We start from the raw sequence: 15,212 nt of genomic DNA, 5'->3' as shown, positions 1-15,212 counted from the left end.
GCTCTGCCATGTGACCTTGGACGAGTCATTTAACCTCTCTGGACCTCAGTGACCTCATCTGTAAAATGGGGACTAAGACTGTGAGCTCCACGTGGGACCGGGGCTGTTTCCAACCTGACTGCCCTGTAACTACCCCAGTGCCAAGCACACAGTAAGTGCTTAACGAATACCATTATTAATATTAAAAGTGACTGAAGCCCTCCAGTTGTAGAACTGGATTTCGAGTGACTGAAATGAAAATGGAGCCCGGCACTGAAGATAGCAAATTCAACAGCACAGCCAAAGGTGACCTTTATTTAGGTGCAAGGTGAGAAAGGGTCCGGTGGTTGTGTAACGGTCTTTAAGGTCTCACTCCTTCATATGGATAGAGTTGACTCAGTAACTATACGCGTATACATTTAAACGATTGGCTAAAATAGTCGCATATGGTATGTGAATGACCACCAAGGAGATGAGTAATGTACAATGCAGTTTGATTCTCATACGGTTTCTCCTGAGTCAAATCAATACTGCTCCTGCATTGTGAAACTTTAAAAACAAAACAATGCAAACATACACGGAAAAGTAAATTTTGTTAGCCAAGAAAAAATGAAAGAAATGGGTATGAGCGGTAAACATTACTCACGCACTGAATTCTTTTGAAATTCTAAGTTTCAACCCTTAACTTTAAACCAACAGTGAATGATTTGAGGATTTTCAGTCAGTAAGTAGTAATCTTAACTTCTCCCAAACTGCAAAATTAAGCCGTTGTAAGGTATTAATTATGTAATCTTTGCAAAAACCTAAACAAGATTAAATTTGAACTTGATGGCAGGTGTGATCATCTACTTTGCTCAGATTCAGAGTTTCTTTTTCCTTTTCTGCAACCCTGAAAAAAAGAAAATAAAAACAAATTACATTTGGGAAATGACTGGATATTTTCAAGAATGAATAAATAAGCTTGAGGATTGAATCTGATAAGAATAGAAGACAGCTCCCCCTGCTAGACTGTAAGCTCATTATGGGCAGGGAACGTGTCTGCTAATTCTGTTCTCTCCCGAACGCTTAGTACAGTACTCTGCACATAATAAACACTCAATAAATACCATTGAGGCACTAACAGATACCACTGAGTGATTTTAAATGGGGTTTATACATTATTTGCCACTTGAAAATTTTTCAATCGTACTTTATCTAAAGTTTAAGTTGCTTTCAAAGTAATTGTACAGGTGAAAATGTTGAGTTAGGACAAATAGCACTTACAATGTTGCCCATATCCATAATTTATTTATTTGTATTAATGTCTGTCTTCCTCTCTAGACTGTAAGATTCTTGAGGGCAGGGAATGTGTCTAGCAATTCTGTTATATTGTACTCTCCCAACTGCTTAGTACAATCCTCTGCACACAGCAAGCACTCAATAAATACCATTAATCGACTGATTGTTTGATTGATTGCTTTGGGAGAAGCAGTATGGCCTAGTGGAAAGGGTATGGGCCTTGGAGTCAGAGAACCTGGATTCTAATCCCTGTTCCAATACTTGTCTGTTGTGTGACCCAGACAAGTCGCTTAACTTCTTTGTGCCTCGCTTTCCTCATATAATAATGATGGTATTTGTTAAGCGCTTACTATGTGCGGAGCACTGTTCTAAGCACTGGGGGATATAAGGTGATCAGGTTGTCCCAAGTGGGGCTTGCAGTCTTAATCCCCATTTTACAGATGAGGTAACTGAGGCACAGAGAACTTAAGTGGCTTGCCCAAGGTCACACAGCTGACAAGTGGCAGAGACGGGATTCGAACCCATGACCTCTGATGCCCAAGCCCGCACTCTTTCCACTGAGCCACGCTGCTTCTCTAATGTCAAGTTACCACCTCATCTCCCTCCTACCATTCCCCTCCAAACTTCCTGAGTTGTCTGCACCCACTGCCTCCACTTCCTCTCCTCCAGTTCTCTCCTTGACCCCCTCCAATCTTCCTGAAGTACTCTCACGTAGCCAGATTACCCACCTGTAATTGATCGAGTACACCACTCTAAGGTAATTTTGGTAAGAACAGAGTACCCACTCCAGGCCATACTTCACTCTGCCGCCTAGATCACATCCTTCTAAAAAAAGCATTCAGTTCACGTCTCCCCGCTCCTCACGAACCTCCAGGGGTTGCCCATCCAACGCGGCATCAAACAGAAACTCCTTACCATCAGTTATAAAGCACTCAATCGCCTTGTTCCCTCCTATTTTACCTCACTGATTTCCTGCTTCAAAACAGCCCGAACACTCAGCTCCTCTAATGCCTACCTACTCACCGTACCTCGACCCGTCTCCCACATCTTCCCTCTGGCCCGGAACTCCCTCCCTCTTCACATCCGACAGACAATCACTCTCCCCATCTTCAAATAATAATAATAATGATGATAGTATTTGTTAAGCGCTTAGTATGTGCAAAGCACTGTTCTAAGCGCTGGCAAGGTTACAAGGTGATCAGGTTGTCCCACAGGCAGCTTACAGTTTTAATCCCCATTTTACAGATGAGGTAACTGAGGCACAGAGAAGTTAAGTGACTTGCCCAAAGTCACACAGCATACAGTTGGTGGAGCTGGGATTTGAACCCATGACCTCTGACTCCAAAGCCCATGCTCTTTCCACTGAGCCACGCTGCAAAGCCTTTTTAACGTCATATCTCCAAAAGGCCATCCCCGACTAATTTCCCTCTCCCCTACTGCCCTCTCCCTTCTGTGTCGCCGATGCCCTTGGCTCTGTACTCTTTTAAGCACAGTGGATATTCACCCCACTCTTCAGGCCCGGAGTGCTTAGGTACATAGCTGTAACTGATTTTAATGTCGGTCTCCCCCTGTAGTCTGTGAGCTCCTTGTGGGCAGGGTACGGTTCTACCAACTCTGCTGTATTATCCTCTCCCAAGAGCCCAGTACAGTGCTCTGCACACAGTAAATGCTCATTCAATACCATTGATCGATTAAAGCAACTGCACTTCTGAATCAAATCCCCTGCATTTAAGATCCATTTTTAACAAACCAATTGTGCTGCACATCCAAGGGCTGCCTGCAGCATGAACTTGAGCTAGCCCAACTCGGCCAGATCAACATAGCAATACAACTGCCTCCCCCTGGCCTGGAATGCCCTCCCTCTGCACATCTGCCAGGCTAGCTCTCTTCCTCCCATCAAAACCCTACTGAGAGCTCACCTCCTCCAGGAGGCCTTCCCAGAATGAGCCCCCTCTTTCCTCTCCCCCTCTCCACCCCCACCACCCTACCTCCTTCCCCTCCCCACAGCACCTGTATATATGTTTGTACAGATTTATTACTCTATTTATTTTACTTGTACACATTTACTATTCTATTTATTTTGTTAATGATGTGCATCTAGCTTTACTTCTATTTATTCTGATGACTTGACACCTGTCCACATGTTTTGTTTTGTTGTCTGTCTCCCCCCTCTAGACTGTGAGCCCGTTGTTGGGTAGGGACCGTCTCTATATGTTGCCAACTTGTACTTCCCAAGTACTTAGTACAGTGCTCTGCACACAGTAAGCGCTCAATAAATACGATTAAATGAATGAATGAACTGCTTCTCTCATAATGAGGCTTTTCACTCCGCGTGTTAGACAGAATGCTGTTGGGGAATGAACACAGTCCGATGTCGGAAGAAACGGTTTTGCACCATCCCTGGGGACAACAGCCAAGGTGGCAGTTTTGTAACAACAGTTTGCCTTAACACGGGGCTTGTTGAGAATGGTAACAGTGAACTGACTGTACTTCCATCATGTCCATTCCTCTCCAAAAGTTACATTTTGAAAGAGAATTTCAAAAATTTACATCAACTGTCTGAAAATGAGCATGCAAAAAAAAAAATCTGGAAAACCCAACCTCCACATTTTCTCCATATGAAAAAAATGCCTGTACTATTAGACCTAATCAAGAGGAGAGAGGAGACTTAAAAGCCCATCCTTAAGACAGCACAAGTGAAACACTTTAAAAAAGGTCCAAGGACAAGATGCTCTGAAGGGATAAAATAAAGGACCGGCCTCCCCGTGTGGGTTCTAAAATGAAGAATATTTAGGGTACAGGTATCAGAGAAAGACCATTTTCCTATGAGAAAGCAGGAAAGTGAAAAAGGATGGAAACAGGTCTCGCAGGTAACAACCACCCAAATAAATCTGCATTTTTACTGAAACACACTGCAAGCCATGGCTTATAATCAGGAGCTAGTGGGAAACAAGGGCCCACCCCGCTGTTCAGTAATCAGGATTCGGGTGACTATTTTCAGTGGAGGAATTGGGAAGAATACCAATGTCACAAAAAATGCCAGGTTCTGCAAATAGCAACTGCAGCTGCAAAGTAAAGGGAGTTTTTTGTGTGGACAGTTTCAAATGGACTATTTAGCTACTTAAATAGCTTCACCACCAGTAATGACATCTGTGTATCAGAAGGACACCTGTCTGAAAGTTAAAGGTGGGTTTACATAGGAAAATATTTTGACTGTTAAAATACGAAGTATGTGGGTTTATATATACAGAGAGAGATGGGGAGCAGGGTTTGGGTCATTCCTTGATCTCACTGCTCAAACCAATAATAAAATACATCAAGAACAGAAGAGGCAGGTTAGTTGGGGAAAGAGCCTGAGAGTCAGAGGACCTGGGTTCTAATCCTGGCTCCGCCACTTGCCTGCCTGGTGACTTTGGGCAAGTCACTTCAGTGGGCCTCAGTTTCCTGGGGATTCAATACCTATTTGCCCGCCTACTTAGGCTGTGAGAGCCCCAGGTAGGATAAGGACTCTAACTGACCTGATTATATTGTGTCTACCCGGAGGGCAGCATGGCTCAGTGGAAAGAGCCCGGGCTTGGGAGTCAGAGGTCATGGGTTCTAATCCCGGCTCTGCCACTTGTCAGCTGTGTGACTGGGCAAGTCACTTCACTTCTGAGCCTCAGTTACCACATCTGTAAAATGAGGATTAAGACTGTGAGCTCCACGTGGGACAACCTGATCACCTTGTATCCCCTCCCAGCGCTTAGAACAGTGCTTCGCACATAGTAAGTGCTTAACAAATGCCATTATTAGTATTATTATTACCCCAGCGTTTAGTACAGTGCTTGGCACACTGTCTTATGCTGTCAAGTCATCTCTGACCCATAGCGATGCCATGGACACATCTCTCCTAGAATGCCCCACCTCCATCTGCAGTCGTTCTGGTAGTTGATCCAGAGAGTTTTCTTGGTAAAAATCTGGAAGTTGTTTACCATTGTCTCCTTCTGGGCAGTAAACTTGAGTCTCTGCCCATGACTCTCTCCCATGCTGCTGTCGCCCAGCACAGGCGAGTTTTGACTTGTAGCAGATTGCCTTCCACTTGCTAACCACTGCCCAAGCTAGGAATGGAATGGATATGCCTCTGCTTGACCCTCCCTCCCGTAGTTGAGACTGGTAGAGCACTGGAAACTCTCCAGGTGCGACCCTGAGAGGGGAGCTCAGCACACTGTAGAAGCAGAAGAATCAGAGAAGCAGCATGGCTCAGTGGAAAGAGCACACGCTTGGGAGTCAGAGGTCATGGGTTCGAATCCCAGCTCCACCACTTGTCAGCTGTGTGACCTTGGGAAAGCCACTTAACTTCTCTGTGCCTCAGTTACCTCATCTGTAAAATGGGGATTAAGGCTGTGAGCCCCATGTGGGACAACCTGATCACCTTGTATCCCCCCCCCAGTGCTTAGAACAGTGCTTAGAACAGTGCTTCGCACATAGTAAGCACTTAACAAATACCATCATCATCATTATTATTATAGTAAGTGCTCCACAGTTATTATTATTAGAAGGAAACAGCTTTATTCTCTGCCCTGCTCTGAGACCAAAATCCCATTAAGAGAATAAAAAGAAAAGGTGTCCAAATTTCCATCCAGAAATGGAAAACTAGATTTCTTACTCCCAGTCCACTGGCCTATCCATTAGATAATGTAATATCTAATGTAGAATATTAGCTATTTGAGGGCAGGGACCATGTCTAACCAACCTGATGGCTGGTTGGTGTCCTATCTACCCCAGTGCTTAGTCATTGGCGCATAGTAAGCGCTTAACAAATACCATTAAAAAAACCTCTCATCCCCTCCCTTCTTTCCTAACAGCTACATTCAACTGCTCGCAGCCCAATGGCTACTTTCCCACTGCTTTCAAACATGCCCATGTCTCCCCTATCCTACAAAAGCCCTCCCTTGACTCCATGGTTCCCTCCAGTTATTGCCCCATCTCTCTCCTACCATTCCTTTTCAAACTCCTTGAGTGAGCTGTTTACACCTGCTAACTCAAATTCCTCTCATCCAATTCTCTTCTTGACCCCCTCCAATCTGACTTCCATGCCCTTCACTCCACAGAAACTACCCTCTTAAAGGTCACCATGATCTCCTTCTTGTCAAATCCAATGGCCTCTACTCCATCCTACTCCTCCTCGACTGCTCAGCTGCCTTTGACACTCTGGACCACCCCCTGCTCCTGGAAACATTATCCAATCTTGGGTTCACTAACTCTGTTCTCTCCTGGTTCTCCTCTTATCTCTTTGGCTGTTCATTCTCAGTCTCCATTGTGAGCTCATCCTCTCCCTCCCACCCTCTAACTGAAGGGATCCCTCAAGGTTCAGTTCTGGAACTCCTTCTATTCTCCAACTACACCCACTCCCTTGGAGAAGCAGCATGGCTCAGTGGGAAGAGCATGGGCTTTGGAGTCAGATATCACAGGTTCAAATCCTGACTCCGCCAATTGTCAGCTGTGTGACTTTGGGCAAGTCACTTAACTTCTCTGTGCCTCAGTTACCTCATCTGTAAAATGGGGATTAAGACTGTGAGCCCCCCATCGGACAACCGGATCACCTTGTAACCTCCCCAGTGCTTATAACAGTGCTTTGCACATAGTAAGTGCTTGCTTAATAAATGCCATCATTATTATTACTATTATTCGCTCCCATGGCTTCAACTTCCACCTCTATGCAGATGATAGCCAAATCTACATCTCCAGCTCTGATCTCGTATCTCCTCCTGTCTTCAAGACATCTCTACTTGGAGCTCACTGCGGGCAGGAAGTGTCTGTTTATTGTTACACTGTACTCTCCCAAGGGCTTAGTACAGTGCTTTGCACACAGTAAGCACTCAATACGATTGATTGAATGAATGAATGAATGTCCTCCCATCACTTCAAATTTAACCTGTCCAAAACAGAGCTCCTTATCTTACCACCCAAATCTTGTCCTCCCCTTGACTTTCCCATCACTGTAGCTTGCACCACCATCCGTCCTGTCTCACAAGCCCATAATCTTGGCGTTATCCTTGACTCCTCTCTCTCATTCAACCCACACATTCAATCGGTCACCAAATCCTGTCGCTCCCACCTTCACAATATCGCTAATATCTTCCCTTTTCTCTTCATCCAAACTGCTACCACGGTAATCCAATCACTCATCCTTTCCTGCCTGGATTGCTGCATCAGCCTCCTTGCTGACCTCCCAGCGCCGTCTCTCCCTACTCCAGTCCGTACTTCACTCTGCTGCCCGGATCATTTTTCTACAAAAACACTCAGGATAAGTCACCCCCCTCCTCAAAAAAACTCCACCAAAAAAACTCACTTGCTCACCACCTCTGTAACAAACAGAAACTCCTCACCATTGGCTTTAAAGCAGTTCACCACCTTGCCCCCTCCTACCTCACCTCACTTCTCTCCTTCTACAACCCAGCCCACACACTTCGCTTCTCTGGTGCTAACCTTCTCACTGTGCAGATTGCAAAGTGCACACAGCTATAAATGGGGCTGTCCCATTTGTGTGTACTTTGCAATCTGCTGCAACCCAACCCATCTACTTGCTCCTTGCACTCCAGGCCCCAGAAGGAACAACGGCTGGCAGGGAGCAGTGTGGCCTAGTGGCTAGAGCCCAGGCCTGGGAGTCAGAAGAACTTGGGTTCTAAACTTGGCTCCACCACTTGTCTGCTGGGTGATCTTGGGCAAATCACTTCACTTCTCTGGGCCTCAGTTCCCTCATCTGGAAAATGGGGATTAAGACTGGGAGCCCCATGTGGTGACAGGGACCGTGTCCAACTCGATTAGCTCATATTGACCCCAGCCCTTAGTACAGTGCCTGGCGCGTAGTAATCACTTAACAAATACCATTAAAAAACAAAACACCGCCAGCTCTAGAAAACACCACCAGCTCTAGAATCAATTCCTGAACACAGGTTCTCTATCCTGAAGTCTGCTCCATGGTGACCTCTGAGGTTGGAATGGAGGGGAATGACTTTTTGGGGAGGTGGAAAGACAGTCAATCGATCAAAAATAACATACCACTCAAATGACTGACCAAAGCACTGATCATTTGATAGAGAAGCATGAAATCGTCCAGATTCCTCCCTCACAGTGAGAAACACTCATTAGCTATCTGTCATTCACCATACTTTGGGACTGAAGGGGACACTTACTGAGAGCGAATCTGGTCCTTGTGTGTTGACATGGCCAAAAGGACTGATGGGTAGGTGATAGTCCACTCCATATTACACACAAAGTTCATCCTCTTCTGGATGGTTGCATTGGCAATGCCTGATCTCTTTCTCTTAGAATCACGATTATCCCCCCTCTGCTCAAAGAGAACGACCCCCTTCCCGAATGCCTTGTAGCAGGCTAGTGGCTCGACCTCTCTCTAGCCCACTGCCTGACCGGGTCATTTCGGTCTATTTACAGCTATTCTTCCATCCCGGAATGCAGCTCATTTAACAGCTGCTTGGGCATTGTTCTTTCGCCTATTTTTCACACATACCCTGCTCAGCAAAGTTATGTTATTAATGAGTAACGCTTTGATCCCAGCGGATAGATGGGATTCCTCGACTTCATTACCCGTGCCCTGTCCTGACATTTAATATCACGTCTAACTCAAAGACGACGCTGATAAAATCACTAAAAAAAAGCTCACTGCAATCTGTGGTCCGAATTTCACGCTTCAACAAATCAGGTCACAGTATTTATTGAGCAGCTACTAAGGTGGAGAGCACTGCCCACGGTGCTTGGGAGAGTACGATAGCGGGAGTAAGTATAATCCCTGCCCTTGAGGAATATGCAATCTAGCCAGAGAATCAGATTCTAAAATAAATTACAGATAGGAGGAAGTATTAGAGTAGAAGATGTTTTTGTCTTGCATTTGTAAAGCTCTTACAACATGCCAGGCACTGTACTAAGCACTGGGGTAGATACAAACTAGTCAGGTTGAACAGAGTGCATGTCCCACATGGGGCTCACAGTCTTAATCCCTATTTTACAGGGAATTGAGGGACAGTGAAGTGACTCGCCCAAGGTCGCACAGCAGACAAGTGGCAGAGCTGGGATTAGAACCCAGGTCCTTCTGACTCTTAGGCCCAGGCTCTAACCAGTAGGGCACACTGTTTTTCGGTGTTTATGTACATATATGATCGTGCGTGTGTTTTTGTGTACACGCATGCACGCACCCAAGTGCTTGGGCGGTAGAGAAGTGACAGATGGTGGGGTGGAGATGAACCTGAATCCGAACAGGCCTCCTAGAGGAGATACACCTTCAGAAGGGACTAGAAGATGGAGAGAGCAATGCTCTGTTGGATGCAGAGTAAGAGGGAATTCCAGGCAGGAGGGTGGGTGTGAGCAAGGGATTTATAGTGGGAGAGCAGAGAACAAGGCACAGTGAATTGGTTGGTATTAGAGAAGTGAAGTGTGTGGGCTGGGCTGCAGAGGGGGAGGAGCCAGGATAAGTCAAGGAGCGGGGTGAGGAGTTTCTGCTGGATGAAGAGCGGGATGGGCAACCATAGGAGGTTTCTGACGAGTGAGGAGACAGGCGTCGTTTCTTAAAGGCTCGGCTAGCATTCTCTGTTAGGTTTTCTGTTTCTTTGTCCGTCCCTGAACAGCTAAGCCCATGTTCTTCAGATGAATGTTTTCGAAGATTTTAGTAAACACTGTCCTCGTCAACTAGAGAGTAGTCAAAGTTTCTTTTAGTTCAAATTTAAAACTAAATTCTTTGGTGCCAGGCTTAGATTGATCGAAGACCTACCTGATACTTGGTTAATTCAGCCTGTAACATTTTTACTTTCGATCTTTCTTGTTCCAATGCAGCATGAAGCGCAGACACCTATTAATAAGACAACTGGTTAAACACGACTTCCCACTTTAGAAACATAGTCTAACGAGCAGGGTTAACCGTGACCCTTAGATCGCAGTATGGGAGTATCCCATGATTGGACTGTATGTAATATGTTCCTCAGAGATGTGGGTTTAGCGTAAATGTTATGAGGCATCTTATCTTAAATATTATAGGGTATCTTTTCCCACACACTTCCATTCATTCATTCCATTCAATCGTATTTATGTATATATCTGTAATTTATTTATCTATATAGACATCTATCTCCCCCTTGAGACTGTGAGCTCATTGTAGGCAGGAATGTGTTCGTTTGTTGTTCTATTGTACTCTCCCAAGTGCTCAGTACAGTGCTCTGCATGCAGTAAGCACTCACTAAAATACAACTGAATGAAGGAATGAATGGAATGCTTACTATGTGCAGAGCACTGTACTAAGCTCTTGGGAGAGTATACTATAACAATATAACGGACACATTCCCGGCTCACAGCAAGCTTACAGGTTAGAGAGGGAGACAGACATGAATAGAAATCAATAAATTACAAATGTGGCCATAAGTGCTGCAGGGCTGGGAGCAGTTAGGTTCTGTCCCCAAAGCCATCACAGTGTAGTAAAGTGCAATGAGGCAGCGTGGCCTAGTGGCTAGAGCATGGGACTGGGAGTCCGAAGGACCTGGGTTCTCATCCTGGTGCCACCATTTGCCTGCTGCGTGACCTTAGGCAAGTCACTTCCCTTCTCTCGGCCCCAGTTCCTTCATCTGCCAAATGGGGATGAAGACTGTGAGCCCAATGTGGGGCAGGTACTGGATAGAGCCCAAACCTGGGAGTCAGAAGGTCATGGGTTCTAATCTTGACTCCACCACTTATCTGCCATGTGACCTTGGGCAAGTCACTTCACTTCTCTGGGCCTCAGTTACCTTATCTGTAAAATGGAGATCGAGACCGTGAGCCCCATGTGGAACAGGGGCTGTGTCCAACCTGACTACCTTGTATCTACTCCAGTGCTTAGAACAGTGCTTGGCACGTAGTAAGCGCTTAATACCATTATTACTTAGACTGTGAGCCCCATGCCGGGCAGGGACTGTGTCCAACCTAATACAATTGTATCTACTCCAGTGCTTAGAACAGTGTTTGACCCACAGTGATCAATCCCTGGCTTAGTAAATACCATTAAAAGAGAGAAAAACAGGGAGGGACACACTGAGGAAAAAAATGTGGGAGATGGAAGTCCCCAATCTTGATCACATTACCTTTCATTCATTCATTCAATCGTACTTATTGGGCAATCAATCAATCAATCACTGTACTAAGCACTTGGGACAGTACTGAGATATAGCCTCTCTCCCCTATCTCAGGGACACTGGCCCCCTACTTTCACTGTATTTAATAAATTTGATCGAAGAATAATCTAGTACAGTTACTTCATACACTGCAATACAATGAGAAGCATTCTGATTTATGCTGACTCTAACAATTTGATTTAAAGACAGGTACAAAGAAAAAAATCCCACATATATTTTCTCCCTTTCTAAATAAGTGGCCTAGTGGATACCGCATGGGCCTGGGAGTTAGAAGGACCTGGGTTCTAATACCCGCTCTGCCACATGTCTGCCGTGTGACCCTGGGAAAGACTCACTTCTCTGTGCCTCAGTTACCTCATCTGGAAAAATGGAGATTAAGGCTATGAGTCCCACATGAGACATGGATGGTGTCCAAACTGATTAGCTTGTATCTACCCAAGCATTTAGTACAGTGCCTGGCACATAGTGAGCACGTAGAAGTACCTTTTTTCAAAAAAAAAAAGTGGAATCTAGGTATTCCACTTTGCAATGCAGGAGGGATGGAAGGAGGTGTCTAAAATGTGCTCCTTCCCCTGCATGTCGAACCTCCATTTCCACCCCCCAATCTCCCCCTACGGCCCCTAATTCCTGACTGAAGCCTCCAGCACTTTTTTTTTTTAAGATGCTGAGGGAAGTGGCATGCTCAAAGTGTGTGGTGGGGGGTGGGGGGAACCGGTGTTCAGATGCAGCACTCGGTAGCCCCCTTGGAGAGGGGCTTCAACTGAAAATTTTGCCTGCCCCCTGAGATTTCTTACCTGTAAAGTTAGCTCATTCTTGATACTTTGTGATTCATCAATCTGAAAAAGGATCTCTGCTTTATCTTTCACTGAGAAAGAAAGAAGGAAAATCAGAATCTCAAGTTCTCCAAAGATACGTAGCTCTTCAAGGTGTATTTACTGCCTTATATCCCCCCCAGCACTTAGAACAGTGCTTGTCACGTAGTAAGCACTTAACAAATACCATTATTATTATTATATGTATGTCCATCTCGAGAAACACAACCTCACAATTTTCTCTCCAACACCTATGTTACGTTAAGTACAGTAGTTCCTGATCCTGGATAGTTTTTAATCATCAAGAGTTGAACTTGTGAACCACCTGTTTCTTCAGAAATTTTACAGGCACTTTACATTACTTTACAGGTGCTTAGTATAGTGCACTGGGTGCTCAATATGTATCATTATTTGTACAGCAGAGTTAAAAGGTCGACTGCATAAGTTTCTTATGGCTCTCGTAAAGTTTTTCAACTACCAACGAGAAGATGGGCACAGGTTGGTGACAGTACAAAAAGGTTGCACCAAATAGGCTACTGGAAGTCTTCAACCATTCTTTAAGATAGAAGAACTTGAACCCTCTAAAAATGGTCATGGAACAGATTTCCAATAAAAAGTGCCCTTTATTTGCTTTTATTGATGGGGAGCATCATTTTTTTTTTCTGACCATCACGCAGATTCGACCGAAATGTATTCCCCCTGCTTACCCGTCAATAGGCAACCTTCCAGTAAAACAGACTTAACCCCACGGTTGCCTTAACCTCGATGGGATTGAAAATTCAGAGGTCTGCGGAGGGAGCTGAAACACTTCCCCATTTGCATTTGGCGGAGGCCTTTGGTTATATGCTGCAGGACATTGCCCTGACCCAAATCCATGCAGCGTCCGCCTTGAAGACTGCCATCTTCCGTGGGAAAGGGTAGGAAAAAGGCAGGTTTCCACCCTGGAGGAGTCTCTGGCTAGAGTCTTGCACCCAGGGGCCGGACTGGGTCTCCCAAAAATCCAGTTGGGTTCGGCTCTCCCCTGGCTAATCCGGGGAGGCACTTAAAACATCTATGCGGTGCATTTGGGAATTCCTACATTGCAATCGTGCAAGTGTGAGAAGAGTGCGCCCTGAAATCCCAACAGCCCACAGTTTGGGTAAAGCACCAGAAATTGAAATTCCAGGTGTGTTTCTAGCTCAAGCGGCACACGGTTACTACTACTATTACAATGACCGTTGTCCTACATCTTTCAAAGGTGAAAAGGAATGGAGGAATGACAAATTCCGGATACTGGAAGTTGACTCACCAAGAATCAGCACCATGGAAATATAACCAAAGCTGACTTAGCAAGCCTGAATACAGGAATTTGTGCGATTAACATGGGTATTGTGTCCTTCCAGAACCTTGGGTTTCTGGCTCAGTGGAAATGGGTCAGGGGATTGATGATTCAAAAACCCCTCAGTGACACTTTTTGACCCACACTCCTGTATTACGGTTCTGTCCACTGCTAGCAGAGCGCTTTCCACCCTTTAACATATCAAACACTGTAAAACTACAAAAGCACGAAGTACTTTTCGGGAGAGTTAAATAAGGCGGAGGCAAGGATACTTAGCAGCATCACGCCTTGACCAAGGGCACCCACACACACACAACCACTTATACCCACTCCAGTCCGTACTTCGCTCGGCTGTCTGGTTCATTTTTCAAAAAAAAAAAAAAACCATTCAGTCCACTTCTCCCCACTCCTCCAAAGTCTGCCCATCCAATCTTCGTATCAAACTCCTTATCGTCAGCTTGAAGGCACTCAATCAACGCTCTCTGCCTCCTACCTCACCTCGCTGATTGCCCACTACAATCCAGCCCACACACTTCACTCCTCTAACTCCAACCTACTCACTGTACCTCAATCTCATCTATCTCACTGCTGACCCCTTGCCCACATCCTCTCTCTGGCTTGGAACTCCCTCCCCCTTCATATCCGACGGACCACCACTCTCTGGGTCTTCAAAGCCCTACTAAAATTGTATCTCCCCCAAGGAGCCTCCCCTAACATCTCATTCCCCTATGCTATCTGCCCTTCCTTCTGCGTTGCCTAGGCACTTGGGTCTTTACCTCTTAAGCACTTTGATACCTCACCCCCAGAATCTGCCTCTTGCCTGCCGTGTGACCCTGGGCAAGTCGCTTCACTTCTCTGGGTCTCAGTTTCCTCATCTGGAAAATAGGAATTCAATCCCGGCTCTCCCTCCTACTCCATGTGGGATGGGGACTCTAACTTTGTATCTACCCTATGTGGGACCTGATGATCTTGTCCGCACCCCAGCACTTAAACACCACAATTATTGCCACTATTATTACGTCAAAGCTCGATCAGTCAGCTTTGCAATATCATGCAGCTTTGCAATATCATGCTGCCAAAGGAATGACTCATCGCCAATCACCCAGCACAGCTGCTTTTCCAGCCAAGCCACACCCGTGAGGTGATTGGAACTCCTTGAACTGGGAGTGGTGTTGGTGGAGGAACTCGATGGCTGCTTTGCTGGGGGCCCATTGGCACCTCACCGTCTCCTCCCCCCAATTCCTTAGCTAAGGATGCCAGACTTGGGGAGAAGAGGAAAGGAAAAGAGGAGAATGGACTTGGCTGGTACTGATTCAATACAACCTTCTCCAGTCCCCATCTAATTAGGATGCATGACTTAGCTTGCCTGGACCTGCGTGTCAAAACTGCTTAAAAACGTTTGTGTGAAAGCTTACATCAAATAAAAATCTTCCAAAGTGAAACACAATATACAAGATCTCCATAAAACTGATTAACTCCAGGGCTTAGTACAGTACTTGGCACATAGCAAGCACTTAACAAATACCCAGTTAATCAATGGTATTTCCTGAGCACTTACTGTGGGAAGAGCACTGGTACAAAGCTCTTGGGAGAGCACAGTATAATAGAGTTGGGAGACATATTCGCTGCCCACAAGGAGCTCACAGTCCAGAGGGGGAGGTAGACATGAAAATA

General features: G+C 45.5%; 1 protein-coding gene and 1 non-coding gene across 4 annotated transcripts in view; both read right to left on the bottom strand.

Moving 5' to 3' along the window:
- Nucleotides 1-266: 266 nt before the first annotated feature.
- The window catches only part of GKAP1 (G kinase anchoring protein 1), a 47,926-nt gene continuing 32,980 nt past the window's right edge, over nt 267-15,212 (bottom strand). For all 3 annotated transcript variants that reach the window (XM_038769980.1, XM_038769978.1, XM_038769979.1), the window contains 3 exons: nt 12,203-12,273; nt 10,022-10,099; nt 267-868 (listed from right to left, as the gene is read on the bottom strand). In XM_038769980.1, the coding sequence (XP_038625908.1) occupies nt 821-868; nt 10,022-10,099; nt 12,203-12,273 (197 nt within the window). In that variant the 3' untranslated portion in view covers nt 267-820. The remainder of the gene's footprint in view (nt 869-10,021; nt 10,100-12,202; nt 12,274-15,212) is intronic.
- On the bottom strand, nt 5,313-5,450 carry LOC119948370. The gene has a single exon (XR_005456770.1). It is a non-coding gene; the product is annotated as a small nucleolar RNA SNORA7 (small nucleolar RNA).

This window comes from Tachyglossus aculeatus, chromosome X4, assembly GCF_015852505.1.
Source record: "Tachyglossus aculeatus isolate mTacAcu1 chromosome X4, mTacAcu1.pri, whole genome shotgun sequence".
NCBI lineage: Eukaryota > Metazoa > Chordata > Mammalia > Monotremata > Tachyglossidae > Tachyglossus > Tachyglossus aculeatus.
The sequence above is the reverse complement of the archived record's forward strand: the minus strand, read 5'-3'. Positions and strand labels throughout refer to the sequence as shown.